We start from the raw sequence: 17,531 nt of genomic DNA on the forward strand, positions 1-17,531 counted from the left end.
AGAAGCCCAGGACACAGTGCAAATCCAGGTAAATGGGCTTGGTTAGGGATGTTATATCCACTTTGTTCTGGGCTGAGCCTCCATTCTTTCTCCTCCCTTCACTCCCTTAGTTTCCTGGTCCCCATGGCTAATGCTCATAGTCTGCATATGCCCCTACCGTTTGCTTCCATCCTCACAGAAGAAACATCCTATGCTGTTGCTGTCAGGACATCTGGTGTGGTACAGTAGGAGGAGGTTCTAGATACTAGAAGTCGTAAGGCCAACTCTGGGACAGCAACTCAGGAGTCCTTTCCAAAACGGCTGACATCTGTCCAGATCCTTAATTCTACTGAGAGAAAAAGGGGTTTAAACTAAATGAATCACCAAGGGGGTTTCTTTGGAGGAGTCTCATCAAGCACAGGCATAGGCCCCATCCTGCTTATTGTGGTGGCAGGAAAATAAGCAAGCAAGCACATCGTTCAAACTAAGATACAGTTTTGTGCATGCCCCACACCTTTTTGCACATTTTAGACCCGTTCAGCAGTGCAGTTTTATCTTCACTTTGAGCTGATGGCAGCCCCTGCTGCATGAAAGCCCCAAAATGGCTTCAGCAGCTGGAACGCCTGTATCAAGACAAAGCAGGGAAAGAGATCTGCATGACCTACTAGAAACAGCTTGTGCTCCAGTGCCCAGACATGAAGATTCACATCATCTAAGAAAAAAAGATTCCCAAAAAAATGCATAAAACCAGCCCCAAATCTCAGCTGCAGGAGCAAGACAGCCTGCCCTTGATTATGGAGATCAGCACAGAAGTCTGTTTAACTTCCAGCCATCCATGCTGAAAATTCCTCAGTATTTGCTTCCTGTCATATTCTTTGCAGAGCAGAGCTCGTATTCAAGAAGTCAAGGACTGTGGTACCCATAGTGCGTTCACAGACTCTGCAGTGTGAACCAGTTTTAGATTCCACCACTTGCCTCCTCAACTGTAACTCCAGAGTGGCTCAGGGCTGAGAGGTTCCCATCCCTGTTCCCTGGGTGTCTCAGCACCACCAGAGATGTTACCTTTGGTACCTCTTGCTGAGGATTCTTCTGTGCATTTTAACCTTTATCTCAGGAGGCAAACACAACATTTTACAGAGGACAGAGACACTCTCTCCCCTCTGTGCTCTTGTTCTGCCTCATGAGAACACAGGGATGATGGGTCCCAGTCTCCTGCTTATCAGCAGTCCTGGAAGTGGACACGGCTCCATGCAGTGCCCGTGGTCAACCACCAAGTAAAACAGACAAGAATGGGCATGCCTGGGTGAATGCAGCTTTTTCTTCCATCTGGAGCTACAAGCCTTGACGATAAGTGTGTGACTGGGTGTTTTCATCCATAAAGAGATCTTCAAGACGTTGTCACAGGGAGTAGCTGACACATCCCATCTATCTATCTATGTCACTATGGTATCTAGGCACTGTATAATTTCACATTATAGCTGATTATGGAAAACATTTCCCTAGAAGACTGTTGGCCCTTTAGTAACACTAATGCCCTCTTTTGTGACATGCCCCGGGACTGTTACAAGAGCGGGGCTTGTCTGCACTAAGAAATTTACCATTAAAATTATACAGCCATTTCATACTGCATAACTCCCACTCGGGATGCTTTTCCAAAAGAGGCACTTTTCTGATCTTATTTGTGTTACTCAACTGGGGAAAGGCATTATTCTTTGGAATAATAATAGAGATCATGCCGTTACACCTACAGTACTTTAACTACGCTGATAACTGTTGTAACTTTTTTTCAAGCCAACAGACCTTTCTCAGTCTCTGTCATTCTCCATTCGTCCAGTACTGTGCCACAGGAGAAATTCTGGAAATCCAAAGAAACCTGCAATGACAGTCTGTAATCTGAGCTTCTGTGAGACCAGGCGTTTTGGGATTGGATTTGTCTCCTCCTGGACTAGACAGGAAAAATCTTCCCCAGCTGATTTCTGCTAATACCTTGATCTGTGGCCCATCAATGAGCAACTTATTACAAAACCTACATCTTTGTATTTCAAGGTGTTTTGCTTTGGTTGGATGTACTGTTCATGAAAAGATCTAGGTGCCAGAATCAGGCTTTCAACATGCATATTTGCAATGACAAATTCAAAATTCCCTTTCCATTGATGTTCTTGGAGGCATCTTCAGACTTGCTGCTGCAGTCGCTACCACTAAATGCCACTAAATCAGTAAATCCATTTATTGAAATAGTCATACAGAGCTGCAGCAATGACACACAAACTCAATCCAATTCAAAGCTCTTCTAAGCAGAAGGAAATAAAGATTCAGCTCTGTTCTCTGTGAAACTTGAGTAAAAAAGGGTGGAAGCTTATGGAAGTATATGGTAAAGAAAAGGCCATTCAGGGGACAATACAAATGAACCCTAGCAATAACTCAACAGGGACAAGAAGGTGAATGGTGTCCCACTCCTTTAGCAAAGCACTGAAAATACCTCTGGGATTGTCCAAGGCCCCTTGATTCAAGATATGTCTTTCCATCAGCTCTCTGAAATGCTCAGCAGTAACATCTGGAACCCCCATCCAATTATCAGATAAAATGCAGGAGGATCAAAGAGAGAGTTTCCCAGCTCTCCTGAGAACAAGCTGGAGCGTGGGATAATCAGCAGCTTCTGACTGCTGCTAACCACCTCTCACTCATTAGCATTTTCCCCCGGCCTCCCCACCTGCATGTGCAGTCCCCTCTGCCTCCAGAGTACCAAGGGCCCCTCCATGCGTGTTTCTCTAAACCTGCCTGTAACAGTCGCTGCCCTGACACATCCTACAAGTTTATAGCGGTCTCTTTTCTCCTCTCGCCATTAACTGGAGGCAACGCCTTTTGGGACATACTTGCACTGCTTGGGAGTGGGGATGAGGGCAACAGATGGGAGGGTTGGGGGGGGTCAGGAGCTCCAGGGATCCTGGTGCATCTCCAGACGGGTGACACCAGGCGAAGAAGGTCCCCCGTGGAGAGTCAGCCAATTCACGACAATCACACCAATATGGCTACGTGCCGTGCTCACTTTATTAAACAAACAGGTCGTATTTATAACTTAAACCGGCCGCCCACCCGACTTTACACACAGGTGATTGGATAAAAGACTCTGGCCATGTGGGCACCCGTGTCACATGCTGCAGGCACCTGATCAGAGTGTGCCAATGACTGTGTCGATTCTGCGGTTCCCAGGACTTGCTCTGCACCTGGCTTCTTGTTCACGCATAGCTTGTTTTATTTCTCACACTGCTTGTTCCAAGGACAATTTAAAGTTGCTCTGCAGCTTCAACTAACAGGCCTTGGTTGTCCAACCTGGACAACGGTAACATATGTCCTCGGTCCTTTAAAAATCCCTCTACACCCCTCCAGCTTTCCTGTCAGTCCCTTCAGGTACTGGGAGCTGCTCTAAGGTCTCCCTGGAGCCATTTCTTCTCCAGGCTGAACAACCCCAACTCTCTCAGCCTGTCTGCACAGCAGAGGGGCTCCAGCCCTCTGAGCATCTCCACGGTCTCCTCTGGACTTGCTCCAACAGCTTCATGTCTTTCTTATGTTGAGGGCCTCAGAGAAGACACAGCACTGCACAGGGAGGGTCTCACGAGAGCAGAGCAGAGCAGAGCAGAGGGGGAGGATCCCCTCCCTCGCCCTGCTGGAGATGTAGCCCACGGCATGGTTGGCTTTCTGTGCTGCAAGCACACGTTGCTGGGCCAAGTTGAGCTTCTCATCCACCAACACCCCACAGTCCTTCTCCTCAGGGCTGCTCTCCATCCATTCTCTGCCCAGCCTGTGCCTGCGCTTGGTATTGCCCCAGCCCACACGCAGAACCTGGCACTTGGTGCCTCTTTCCTACTTTCCGTTAGATCTAGAGATGTGGGTGACTTCCCTTCTACGGAACGTGCAGCAAGAGCACTATGTCAAATCAAGGTTCTCTCTCTTTGAGTTTCAAAATTTTTTCACAGATTGGTACTTGCATAATGGCTGCTTAGAAAAGAAATCTTTGCCCAGAGGAGCCTGCTGTGTGGCCCAGCTCCCAACGAGGTGTTCAGGCCTGGACATAACTTTTAATACCAAAGTGCAAACCACTTCTGTTTTGATGGAGTTCTAAGAGTTCCGACACCGTTTAGGTAACAGCATGAAACGTTGGCATGTGGCTGAACTCTGTTGATTCAATAGCTGGTAAATATTCCCTGGCCAGCCTTCCAAAAGTAATCTGCCCAGGGGGATGCAGGAGGCTTGGCAGCAAGTAAAGCAGGGCTCTGCAGGGTAGGGGGGTGGTTTCTCATTGAACGTGTCCTCAGGGAGACTGACATGTTTGAAGCAAATGGGAGGCTGGTGGAACAGGTGCACACAGCCAGTGTGCATGTTGTAAATAGATGTTATGATTGCTAGCCTTAGGCTCTGTGTTAGCAATTACTATATCCAAATATAAAAACATTGGAAAATATCACAGCTGCACAACACAGGACAGCCCTGGGAAGCACAAAAGCCAGGAAACAAAACCAGTGCATTTACAGGTACCTTAACTCCGCATCTTCGTGTTACATGGTTTGCTGTTAGATGCTGGCAAAACAGAGTATATTACCTCTGGAAGAACTAAATTCTGCAGCAGAGTAATAGTGAGTGCTGCTTATCGTATGGAGCCTTTCCCTCTTTGTAGACAAGTCAGCTAAGAAGTTAATTGTATTTGTGATTGTTTTGCTAAAAATGGTCTGGCGCTGGAGGCTGTCCCAGTGTGCCTCCCCAGCCGAGGGCAAAGCCGTGTCTTTTTGCTACTCTAACGTTGTTCCTTGCTTGATAATACCGCTGTAATGGTACCCAGTCATTTACAAGCGGAGCTGCAACCCTTTGCAGCCTGGGGTCAGATGAGAAGATGCCGACAAGTGATGTTACAAGGTGGGACAAGTGCTTGCCCCTGTGTCTCTCTCACTTTCGTGCACTCTTCAGCCTTTGCCCTCAAGACTGAAGCCTTTTGGCCAGGAGGCTCCGTGAGGGCCATGGCTGCTTCTGGAGTGCCTTGTGCAGAATATGTAACAGATAATAAAAACGATTATTGGTAATGAATTATTTAAGATTTTGTTACTCCCCTATTTTCCTTTTTCCCGACGCAAAGTTTCCCTTACTTTCTGCTATGAGGTCCCCCTTTTTTTAACTTATTACTGTGAGATTCTGCCTTATTCCGTCCTGCCCCCCGCTTTCCATCGCGAGGCCTCCGGGCTTTTAATAGGATTTGGCAGTAACCTTGGTTTGCTCGATCTGCCCTCAAGATCGCTAGCGACCACCCCTTGGTCAGCAAACCCCCTTCCCAAGGTACCTTTTCCTCCTGGGGACTACGCTGCTCACCTGATGTCTCCATGCATCTTACCAGCCTCGGTGGCCACAAGCCAGCGATGCGCCACTGCTCCAGCGGCGTGCTCAGAGGCTCTACCTGGGAGGTGTCCTTTAAACACCCCTAAAAAACCCAAATCCAGCCACACCCCGGTGACAACAACAAAGCCACAAGCTCTACCTCCTGCACCAAGGGCTTCAGAGTCGAGAGGGAGCACCCACATCCTCGTGAGCACCCGCTGGCAGGGGCCACTGGGTTTCCTCTCTCACCTGAGGCTACCACCCAGCACGGTGCACCACCTAGGCTTCCCCCCCCACCCTCACACCCGGGGGGAGCAGGTTTGCAGGCGCTTGCCTGACCTGCAGCTGCTGCATCTGCCTCTCCAAGGCTGCCACTTTCATCTCCCAGCTCTTCCTCAGCTGCTCCTCTTGCTGCAGCACCTCTGACTTCTCAGAGAGCTCGTTCATCAGCTTGCCGCACCACTCCTGTAACCTGGCCACCTCAGCGTTTTGCCTGCACCAACAGAAGCAGCGTTATTCCAGCCCGCAGGCCAGTCAAGCATCCCTGGCGTTACCCGGGGGAACACATCCTCCTGTGGGCCTGATAACAGGGCTTGAAACATCTCAACGGTTGTGTTGGCCTGCTTCTCGGACATGCCTGGTCCTTCAGGGATGGGGTGGAAGGAGCTGACACATCAATTTCAAAAGCTCCGTTTCCATCACAGGAGACATTCCTTTCTCATGAAATAGAAGACGCAAGGGTCTGTGTTCCCAGACACAGGAGAAAGCACTCTAAGCAGCTGGAGTCTGCTCTGTAATTAATTGACCACTGTCAATCACCAGGCAGTAGGGGTGGTGGTGGTGGTGGGCTCTCAGCTTGCCATTCCCTCAGCCAGAATTCAGCAGGACCCCTTTTTCTTGCCTGACCAGAGACAGGTCATGCACATACCGCACAGCCCAAGTGTGATTTGCACATCCCTTCTCCATCATGACCCCCAAAGCTGCAGTGCTGGGGGGACAGGACACGTGTCTACCCAGTCCTGCCTGCGTGGAATCTCTGGTGTGTCTAATATAGAGGCTGAGCACACGCAGACTTCTCTGGGAACAAAATGGAGGCGGGTCTGGCCTTCATCCCCCTTCCTGGCCTTGGTTCTTCACACACCCCAGAGGTACCAAGTACTCTGGGGGCCTTGTCCCCCCACCAGCTCCTCAAATGCCACTGATGTCAGCGCCAGGCTCAGCAGCTTTATTGTGAGGAGGCAGGCACCAAGCTGTGACGTGGTCTCTGCCATTTCCCAATAAACCAACTTGAAATAAAAAAAAAAAAAAAAAAGAAAAATTATTTAAAAAGAAGAAAACCTGGGGAAAAAAGGGTGGTTTTGTGTGGAGTTTCAAAAGGAAAGCCACAAGAAGGGGAGAGAGAAGGCAGTGCCCAAGGACCTCCACCACACAGCACCCGCAGGGACAGAATTTCAGGGGTGCGCTGAGGCTTAAGAGAGCAGGAGCAGCCTGCGCTGGGCTGGCGAGGCTGTGCTGCTGTGCCCTGTCCCCACGCTCACGCTGCTGTGCCCTGTCCCCACGCTCAGCCTGACCCCATGGCAGGGGACCTCGGGGTGCAGCCAGTGTGAGGACACTCGTGGCTGGAAGGGAAGGCTTCTCTCCTTTGCGTATCTTGGAGAAAAAACAGAGGGGATGGCTGTTTGCAGCACAGCAAGCAAGGCGGGGAATAAAGGATCTGCTCCCGGCCACAGCAGGGTCCTTCTTCAGTGACCCCAAACACCTGGCTGGCTTGCAAACTTAATAAAAAATTAGTAAATAATAACCGGGAAAATGAAGCAAGGATAAGCTCTTTTCACTACATCATTGTAAATGCATCGACACCCAGAAATACACAAAAAGATACGTGCCAAGAGCCACCCATCAAAGAGAGGCTTCCTTCCATGCTGGGTCTCACTTTCACACTTCTTGCACTCCAACAAACAAAAAAACCCCAAAACAAACCAAAAAAAGTAAAAAAGAAAGAAAAAAAATAATTTCACCAGTTGATGTACAAACAGAGTCTTCCCTTTTCACAGATCTGTGGGTTCTGCCTGCCCCGATGTGGTCGGTGCGGTGCCCTTGGGAACAAACGGTAGTTGTACAAAACAGTATGAAGATTTTCTTACAAACATATGCCTGCAGTGTTTACTGGTTGGGTTTTTGTGTTTGGTTTTTTTTTTAAGTTTCAAAACTAGGTTTTAGGTCACAAATGGCTTGCAACTTTTTTCTACAGTAAATCAGGCATATATTTTTAGTTTTAGTTTTAGGAATGTGTAAGGCATTTTGGCAAGCTGACAGTAAGGTCTAGGTCACAGACTCATCAAGCTGAAGTCCCTTCCTTCAAACTGTCCTCTTCCCCCTGGAGAAGGAAAAGAGAGGTGGGTTACTCAACTGGGTCTCAACCTTATTCTCATGGCAGCTCAAGCATCAAAGCGTTTCACAGATGGGCCAGGTCCTGCCTTTTGAGAAGGGAGAACCATGACCACCATCTCCTGTGCTCCCAGAGCTTCCCAAAAGCCACCCAGATGGTTTCTGGCAGCAAGTGCCACCTTGTCTCCGGTTTTCAACTGCTGCCTGACAGGCGCTTCCCCCTGCCCTCCACCAGCACCAAGGGGAGGGATGGCTGCGGCCACCACCAGTACCGTTTCCTGAAGCTGTTCTTTACACTTCTTCATTCTCCCTTTGGCCAGTTGGTCCTGGGTAACCTTCAGCCGCTCCTGTAGTTCGCTTGCTGCCTGGCCCCGGTTCTTTCTTTTTTTTTTTCCTAGTTTTTCCTACATGGGAGTCAAAAGAAGGCATCTGCCTGAGTCTCCCTTGGCCGTCTGGTGACACTCCCCCCTCCAAAACATCTCGGGTCACCTCAGGTCTCCACTGAGCTGCCTCGGTAGCCACATGCCAGCGATGCGCCACTGCTCCAGCGGCGTGCTCAGAGGCTCTACCTGGGAGGTGTCCTTTAAACACCCCTAAAAAACCCAAAACCAGCCACACCAAGGGCTTCAGAGTCGAGAGGGAGCACCCACATCCTCATGAGCACCCGCTGGCAGGGGCCACTGGGTTTCCTCTCTCACCTGAGGCTACCACCCAGCACGGTGCACCACCTAGGCTTCCCCCCCCACCCTCACACCCGGGGGGAGCAGGTTTGCAGGCGCTTGCCTGACCTGCAGCTGCTGCATCTGCCTCTCCAAGGCTGCCACTTTCATCTTCCAGCTCTTCCTCAGCTGCTTCTCTTGCTGCAGCACCTCTGACTTCTCAGAGAGCTCGTTCATCAGCTTGCCGCACCACTCCTGTAACCTGGCCACCTCAGCGTTTTGCCTGCACCAACAGAAGCAGCGTTATTCCAGCCCGCAGGCCAGTCAAGCATCCCTGGCGTTACCCAGGGGGAACACATCCTCCTGTGGGCCTGATAACAGGGCTTGAAACATCTCAACGGTTGTGTTGGCCTGCTTCTCGGACACGCCTGGTCCTTCAGGGATGGGGTGGAAGGAGCTGACACATCAATTTCAAAAGCTCCGTTTCCATCACAGGAGACATTCCTTTCTCATGAAATAGAAGACGCAAGGATCTGTGTTCCCAGACACAGGAGGAAGCACTCTAAGCAGCTGGAGTCTGCTCTGTAATTAATTGACCACTGTTAATCACCAGCCATTTCAGACTTTCTACAAAAAGAGAGTGCCAAATTCTTCCCCTAGCTCCTGGTTGCTCTGTATGCACCAGGCAGGTCTCGGTTCTCTGCAGCACCACTCCCATCTAAGAGCCAGCGACATTTCTTCTGAAGCTGGTGAGCACAAGCTCTCCAAAGTGTGGAGAAATGCTGCAGCGTCTTCTGGTCCCCTCTGCCCCCTCCGCTAGCATCAGCACAGGTGACTCCAAAGCAGAGAGGGCTTCCCCTGCCCTTCCACTTGGGAAAAGCATCCTTGTTTCCCCTGCCAGGCCCACAAAAGCCATTTGGCAATCTCTTCCTCACTCCCTCCTCTACCTCCAGCTAGCTGGGGCGTCTGTAGAAGCACCCTCAAGAAAGGGGGTGGCCAATCATGATGGACAGCCACCCCCAGGGCTTGCCAGAGGGCGGCCCCAGGCTCTGCCCCCCACCCCCACCCCTAGTCTTACTTGCTCTCCATCTGACTTCTGATCTGGCAGAAGGCATCGCTCAGGATGGAGTTCTCCTGCTGCAGGCGAGCCAGCTGCGTGTCAGGGCCATTCTCCAGCTGCTCCTGCAGGGTGCGGATCTAGGGAGAGACCAACAGGAGTTAATGCCGCCGCTGCCAGCCCCTCAGCTCTCCCCTGAGGACCCCACTCCATGGGCAAGAGGGACTGGCAAGGAAGCCACAGCGAGGTGTCTGCTGATGCTGACAGCCCCTGCGGCTGCTGCATCCCGTGAGGATGCTCCCACATCCCTCTTCTAGCGTGAGCACCACGGCTCAGGAGCACTGCGGGGCTCTCGCCCCTCCCCGAGGCTCTGGTCCCCTCGTCCACCTCGGTCTTCTCCAAAAGACCAGGCAGCTGCCACCGAGGGCCAGCCGGCAGCCAGCGGAGGAAGCTGCAGAGCACCGCGTGGGGCTCACCTTGCCCTGCAGCTGCTGCGTTTCGCTGACATGGTCCTGGTAGCTGGCCTGCATGCGTGCCTGCACCGCTGCCATCTCCTGCTCGCGGGCCAGCAGCTGCTCCTTCAGCTTGCCCTCCAGGGTTGTCGCCTTGGCCCGCTCGGCCGCCAGCTCCTTCGAGGAGAGAAGCCACCCGGTCAGTCCTCAGCCTAGGAATTTCCCTGCTTTAAGGGGACTCGAACCAAGTGGCCTCCTAGCTCAGAAGACTTTAAGAAGTGTAACCCTTTCGGCGCTGCCCCCAGGCTCAGCTACACCGTCCGCACTTACATTTCCTCCTGCATTAAGCTTTGGGCTCAGTGGCCACTGGATGCCACTGTTGTTCCACATTGGGCCAGCTAAGAGACAGGAGTGAGGGCCTGGAATTTTATTCCCCTCCCCGGCCCCAGGATCAACATCATCACATCAAGTTTGCGGCAAAGCAGGAAAACTAAAAAAAGAAAACACCCCCACAAATCAAACACAGACTCCCCCTCCGCCCCCTGCCAAGGCAGGGATGCTCTCTTGGCCGGCTGGGTGATGCCGTGCCGCTGCCCTGGGCTGCCTGCACAGGCCGGGGTTTAGCGCAGCACTCAGTGCACAGGGTGGCTTCGCCCTCTCCTCTCCTGCCTGCAGGCAGATGGACCTGCTGCAGCAGGGTCCTGGCGGCTGCGGGGCAGGAGGTGCTGAGCACGACGCGCCGGGGGTCCCTTCTGACTTCAACACCCAACGAGAGGTGGAGGCAAGGGGCTGAGTCAGGCAAGGGGCTGTAAATAGCACCAGGCTCCTTAAAAAGCGACTGTTCAACACCTTCTCAGCTCAGGGGCTCTGGCAAGAGATGAGAAGGGCTTTACTGTCCTCCATAGAGCAGCAGAAAGCTGCAGTCTCTTACGGGCACGGCTTTAGCCCGCTCCTGCTGCGGCTGCCAACAGGGCACGTGCCTCCCCGGGCTGGATCAGGCCCAGGAGAGGAGCTCAGGTGGGCATCTCCTCCCCTTTTTGGGGAGAAAACAGCAAATGGATGAAGGGCCCAGAGAACCCCTGGGCTTCACCTCCAAGGGCGGGTAAGACGCGGGGAGAGGGAGGCACACGGCGAGCCGTGAGGCGCAGAGCCTGTGCCAGGCGTGCCGGGAGGGCTGCGCGGCACTTACCTGACTCAGCTCCTCCACCTTGTTTCTGGCAGCGGCTGCAGCCTCCTGCTTAGTGGCGAGCTGCTTCTCCTTCTCCTCCAGCTGGCGTTTCAGGACAGTGACAGGGTCACCCTTCTGCTTGGCCTGCCGGCACAGGGTGGCACATCAGCGGGGACCACCACCTCCGCATCCAACCCCTCCACCCCACACGCACAAGGTCCTGCCCTCTGCTGCAGGGAAAATTCAGCTCCCGTCTCTAAGGCTGACCCTCGGGGGACAGCCTGCCCGAAAACGGGCTGCCTTCGCCCCTCCGCACCCCCGGAGGCTTGGCCCAGCCCTGGTGGACACGACGCTGCTGGCAGCCCTACCGCGTGCCAGGTGTCCTGGACGATGCCCGCTTTCTCCGTCAGGATCTCGATGAGCTGCTGGGCCTCCCCCTCGCTGAACACCGTGCTGCTGACTGTGGACACAAGCGTCTTGTAGGGCAGGTAGAGGGGCCCATCCGAGTCCGCAGGTGCTGGGGAGGAGAGAGGAGGGGTTGGGAGCGCTTGAGCCAACGGCAGGGCTGAGTAGCATCACCTCAGTTGACTTCAACCCCATAACTGCCATTTCACGCCAGCAACCGCCCAGATTTCCACAGCCAAGTTTGATACCTCTCTAACTGAAAGCAACGTGACGAGCGCTGGGGACGGCGCTCACCACAGACAAGTGTTCCCTGAGCCAGCTGCCACCTCTGCCTGGCTCTGCTACTGCTCCTGCCGCCCTGCCACCGCCCTCCATCACACTGAGCGATTCCAGACGGAGCTGGGCACGCTTTGCTAAAGCCAGGGAGCAGAGACATGGTGGGCATCAGAAGCTGGACTCCATCGTGACACAGCCTCGCTGGGGGACTGTCGCTCCACGCAGCGGTGCCAGTGATGCAGAGCAGCAAGGTCATCTTCTGCCTTTCACCAGGCAGGTTCGTTCCAGCTCTTTGCTAAGGGAACGAGATGACTCCAGCCCTTCTCCGATCCCTCTGCCGGCTTACCCGACGGGGATATATGCAGAGGAACTTGGCCTTACCTGGCTCGCTCTTCTTCTTGGATGCAGCCACCTTCTTGACAGGTCCATTATGCTTCTGCTCCTCATGGGCTGGAAGAAAATTGCTTTTCTTTATGGTGACAGAGCTGACCACTGGAGCACTTTGGTGCGCCTCTGGGACCTGTCCATTAGGTTTCTCTTGATTTTTCTTTCCTTTTCCTTTTTTCTCAACAGCTTCCTCTTTCTTCTTTTTCTCTTTTTCCTTCTGCTGAGTCTTCTTAAGCCCTTTGCCTTGCTTGGCCAAGGCTTCCTCAGAAGGACGGAGGACCTTCTCCACGAAGGTGAACACCAGGAAGATCCCAATGGTCAATACCAGCATCAAACCTCCAAAGAGCACAACCTTCAGCATCTGAGGGTCATAGACATCCATCCTGCCTTATTCTTCTGTGCCTGCAAGACACCAGAACAACAGTTAGTGGGGAAAACAAAGAGGCGCAACGGCCTCTCTGTGAGCAGCGAGTTTCCTATGTCCATCTGTGTTGTGTGGGCAACCTGCTGACAACCCCCGCCCCCTCCCAGGTTTGCGCTCCTCCGCTGCGCTGCCTGCGCATGGTGCTCCAGCCGCACTGCAGGGGCTGCTTGCACTGGCTGCAGCAAACTCCAGAAGAACCAAAGAGGGGGAAGAAAAAAGCAGGGATGCAATCAGAGACAGCCACGAGCAAAGTGCCCATGCCATGTCCAATGGGACGCTTTTGCACGACCCTGGGCAATACCTGCAGCCCTGCGGCAGTAAGAGAGCCCGTTTCCAGACTGCCTGGTGCAGTTTGGCCAAGCCCTGGGCTCTCCCTGGGCCACCTGGCCTTATCTCTGCACCCAGGCGCAGGTGGAAGTGCATCCAGGGTCTCAGCTTTGGAATAAAACACCCCCCTGGAAGGGGAAAGCATGCACGGGAGAGCTTTCCCCAGCTTTGCAACAGCCCTGGCCGCCTCCCTTTGCCACCCGCACCCTGCAGCACTGCTGGCCTCTGCCCAGCCTGGCAGGGAGGACACACAGCGACCACATCCCACTGGGTCGCTGCTCCCAGCCTCCAGTGATGAGAACCACCCCAGCAATGATGCTACAGACGCCACACAGAGAACCAAGACGCTACCATCTCCTTGCAATGCAAACACCAGGAAAAGGCCTAAGTTCAAGCCAAAAAAAAGCAAAAGCGTGGTCATTAACCATCTCATCTCCCCAGCAGATGCCCACAGGAAGAAACGAGACTTGCAAAGGGAGCACTGGATGTGGTGCTTCTCTTTCCACCTCTGCTGTTAACTGGCGGGCATCCGTTCCCACCCTCCTCTCCACGCTCAGGTTCTCCACCCATAACACACGGAGCCGCAACGGAGACTGTACTGCCTGGTCTGAGACCTGGCAGGCAGGGTGCAGCCCCACGCGGAGGAAGATGCTGCTGCCTCCACTCTTCTTAATCGCTAACCGAACCCCGTCCCGAGTCTGGAAGCCAGTCTTCCCCGCTGTCCCACTCGTGCGTTTCCCCCATGGGCATCACCTCCACGTGGCTCACAACCCCCCCGATGCTGCAGTCAGGCAGTTCATCTGCGCAGGGGCACTCCCCAGGAGGTGCCAGGCTGCGCTTTCTTGTGATCAATGCATCAAGCCCTCGGCTATCAGAAGTTCCCATCCCCGCGCTTAACTGTAAACATCATTGAATTTCCTCTTTAAGAGGTTGTGGGCTGGGGACGGAGGGAGTGGTTGGAAAGGGAGGAGGCAAAAATAAGAATAAAACTAAGGAGATCAGCATCTTTTCAAAACCTCAGTGCTCACAGGGAGAGACCTCAGAGCCTTTCCCTTTCTCACAGCCGACAGCGGCGAACTCACTCACAGCCGAATCTGCACTGGTGCAGCCAGGGGGTGACAGTGCAATGGAAACGTCGTCTCCAACCCCCAGGGGGGTTGTTGAGGGCTGTTTCAATCAGCAGCCCAGCTCTCCCTGCCCGCCTCGCCAAGCATCCCAGACAAAGCAGCAGAGAGCCGGCAGGCGGGCAGGCTGCCAACGCCAGCTGGAACCAGCCTCCCTCCGGCAGGACCAACTTTCTACACCAGGGCACCGCGCGAGATCCCAGCTGATACTACAGGCATCGCTATCCTGGTCCGTCCCGGTTGTTTGGGATTTCAGCGGCCTCAGCCGGCTCCATCCCAGCACAGCTGGTGCCAGCCCCCTCCCTCCTGACAACGCAGCATCACTTTGGGATGGTCCCCATCGGGACAGAGGGATTATTCCTAACCTGCAGGGTGAAAAGGGATGGATTTCCTCTTCCTGGCAGGAAACAGAAACGAGGGTCCAGAGAACATGTACCCACGTCCTTCTGCTGGCTTTAGGGCCAGACCAATGTGCCCCGGAGCTGAACGGGGCGGAGCTGAGCGCCCTGCATTCCTCACCTGGCAACCCCAACAATGCGCTGGTACCAACAGAGCTGCTGACCTCACACTGCCACCACGTCAGACTTAGATCAAAATTCGCCACACCAGCTTAGGGCAAGGGCGTCACTGACGGCTGGCAAATGCTCTCCAGCCCCGTCAGCTGCTCCCGCCACCTCCCAAAGCAGCTGGATGCTGGACTGGCCTTTGGTTTTTGGTTGTGGATGGCTGGGTTTTTTGAGATACTAGTGAGAGATGAGAACTTCACAAGTGAAATGCCCTGTGATGCAGCTCAAATGAGCTCTGGCTAAAACTTACACTGTCTGACTGAATTTTAGAGGCACTAGAACTGTGCGCAGGACAAGAGCAGGTTTTGCAGTGTCTGTGACACCATAGCTGTACCATGCAGAGCAGCACATCTGCACCGTACAGGCTAGAAACCATTAGATTCCTTCTAGAGCTGCTGCTGTGGCAGAGGACGTTCAAGCCTGTGTCTGTTGAAAGACACGATCTCAAACATCCTGTGCAACAGTAGTAATTAACAATGCGCTTGATTTAGGGATGTGGTTGTGATTACTCATTTCAAAGGGCATTGCATCTCCACGTGGAGAAGCAAAGTTCTGTTCAGCCTGTCAGACACCGTTAACCAAGGAGTAAACATGTTGCTGCAGCATTCAGAGATTTCATGCTCAGTCGGCGTGGCTTGTAGCCAGGGAGCGCTGACCCCCTTCAGTTCCTCCTGCTGCACTGGGCCAAAATCTCGCAGCCTGCAAGACAGACAGGATCGTTGTGCAGCAGTGCCAGCCTTCACACGACAGCTGGCCAGTGGACTGGAACTAGCCAGGGAGGCTGTGCTGCACAGGTGGAAGTTAAAAAAAAAAAGAAATCCTGAAGAAATTCAGCTTTTCTCCACATCAGATGGGCTTGGGTTGGGCTCCCTGATCTCCAAAAAAAGAATCCATTGTTGACCCCTTGGAGCAGCAAAGCCTTTCTGGTCTCTACAGCCCAGATTCTCACTCTGATTCTTCCACCCACCTCTCCAGAGCCAGCGGGAGCTGAGTCAGCCATTGGAGCCTGCCTGCGTGTAGCTTCCTCACCCGCCATACCCAGGGTAGCCCTAGAAAGGAGAGATGCGCTCCTGAGAGAGCCTGCAGTGAAAAGGGGAACAGTCTGAGCACGGATGTAGTGAAAACGTTCTCCCCGGTATTTCTGCATTGCTATTTGGCGTGTAGCCAGATGTCTGCTCTGACACACGTCAGAGAAAACCATCCAAATGCCTAAGCCAAGGCAGGGCTTACCTGCTTGGTGACCCGATTGCCTCTTCTAATGTTACTACCAAGTACATTTGATTGATTACTAGCATGCTGGAATGCCACATTGAGCGTTTTGCCTCTTTTTTTAGGCATAAAGCATGAATGCCAAGCAAATGGGCCAGAGGACCTGCCCCGAGCTTGCATTGCTGAGAAGCCAGGAGGCTCCCTGGTCGTAGCTTTTGAAGCACGTCCCGTGTAGATGTCATGCAGTGCCACAACTCTACAGGCATTCCTGCAGGAGCGGTCTGCAAACTAGGACCATGCGTGGCAATCAGTTAGCTGAGGGGAATGTGCTCGAGCTTGTCTAGACAACAATTAACATGATGAGGCATGTTTGCAGAGCACAGGGGAGTGGGAGATGGATGGAGCCAAGGATGGCGCCAAGGAAAGGTAACACCTTGCTGTTGATTGCTGGTAGTTAACCACCAATCGAGGATTGCCTAGTATGTAATTCTTAGCTTAAAGAACCAATCTGTTTAAAGCACGCAGCTTCTGAAAACATATATAAACTCATGATTGTGTATAATAAATCGGCAACTTGCTTGCATCAAGCTGCGTCCCGTCTCTTCATTCGCCGCACATTCCATGTTTTAATAGATCAGTTATGTAAAGCAACCATTCTAGGCAAGGGTTTCACTAACTGCTGGGAAGCTGTCTGGTAGAATAAAGCACATTTTGGAGATGTAGCTCCTATGTACAAATGACCCTCAACAAATCAAATCTAAGGATTTCTCTTGGTTTATTAATATTTGCATTGGTTGTCCAGTAGCCCAATACTGTCCCCAATGGATTAACGCTAAAGGTCTCCAAAAATGTTGGTCCAACGCTGCAAAGTGACAATGTATCATGGGATGAAAGGGGGGTGGGGGTGGGGGTGTGAGAACAAACTGGTTCCTGTTCTTAATTTTCTGAGTTGTAAAAAGCAAAATTCAGTCAGTCTTTTTGAGGCTGACGTGCAGAATTAGACTCTATAACTCGAAAGTTATAAAGTAGGTATGTTTATTGCGCGCAGATGCACGGGGGATCGCTCCTCCACAAGCGTGCATGCCCGAAGTGACGAACCATCCTACATTTATACAATGAAACAAATGAATATTCAATTAACGCCTATACATATTCGTTACCTAAACCCCGCTTCGTACGTTAATTTAGCTTATCAGTCCGTTTGCTGGAATGTGGTGGTCTTGCAGGTTTGTAGGTGATTCATGTTCTTGTGACCATCCCATCTTCTCCAGCAAGGAGACTTAGCACTCCCTCCCTCTAGATAGCATTGGAATATCTCTCATCCTTTTCTCATTCTTTTTTAAATAGCCCCTTTGTTAGAGGAAGAAGGGCAGGCGTCTCCCCATCTCCCCTTTTGTTAGAGGAAGAGGGGCAGGCGTCTCCTCAAAACTGTAGTTGTCTCCTCAGAGCTGTGTGCCTATGTGACCAGACACCGCACCCATGACCAGTCACCATACCCACATTCCTGGGCAGACATATGCAATCACAGTTGGTGTCCATTGTCCCCATTTCACACTATTTCTCCATATCAGAGGCTGCTGGTCAAATGGCCAAACTCAGAAACAGTTTCCCCTGTAACCACTTTATACAAAACTGAAAACCTGTAGTGAAAGTTAGGCTAAAACAACCTGTTGGCACAAAAACTGGGTTAAATTCTTAGTGCTAGCAGTTGCAGAGCAGTACTAATAAAGGCTAATCCTGAAGTGAAAC

At 52.5% G+C, this 17,531-nt stretch overlaps 1 protein-coding gene across 1 annotated transcript; it reads right to left on the reverse strand.

Annotated features, from left to right (window-relative positions):
• Positions 1–8,554: 8,554 nt before the first annotated feature.
• LOC308071027 (ribosome-binding protein 1-like) lies at positions 8,555–16,045 on the reverse strand (the record flags this gene model as incomplete). Its single annotated transcript, XM_080405890.1, has 8 exons — positions 15,541–16,045; positions 12,127–12,534; positions 11,433–11,581; positions 11,086–11,208; positions 9,921–10,073; positions 9,466–9,584; positions 8,590–8,670; positions 8,555–8,558 (listed from the first exon to the last, which is right to left on the reverse strand). Exons 2-8 carry the CDS (start codon positions 12,512–12,514, stop codon positions 8,555–8,557), a joined length of 1,017 nt encoding a protein of 338 aa, XP_080262016.1. The 5' UTR covers positions 12,515–12,534; positions 15,541–16,045.
• Positions 16,046–17,531: the final 1,486 nt, after the last annotated feature.

Source organism: Falco punctatus (genome assembly GCF_963210335.1).
Source record: "Falco punctatus genome assembly, chromosome: 10".
NCBI classification, from domain to species: domain Eukaryota; kingdom Metazoa; phylum Chordata; class Aves; order Falconiformes; family Falconidae; genus Falco; species Falco punctatus.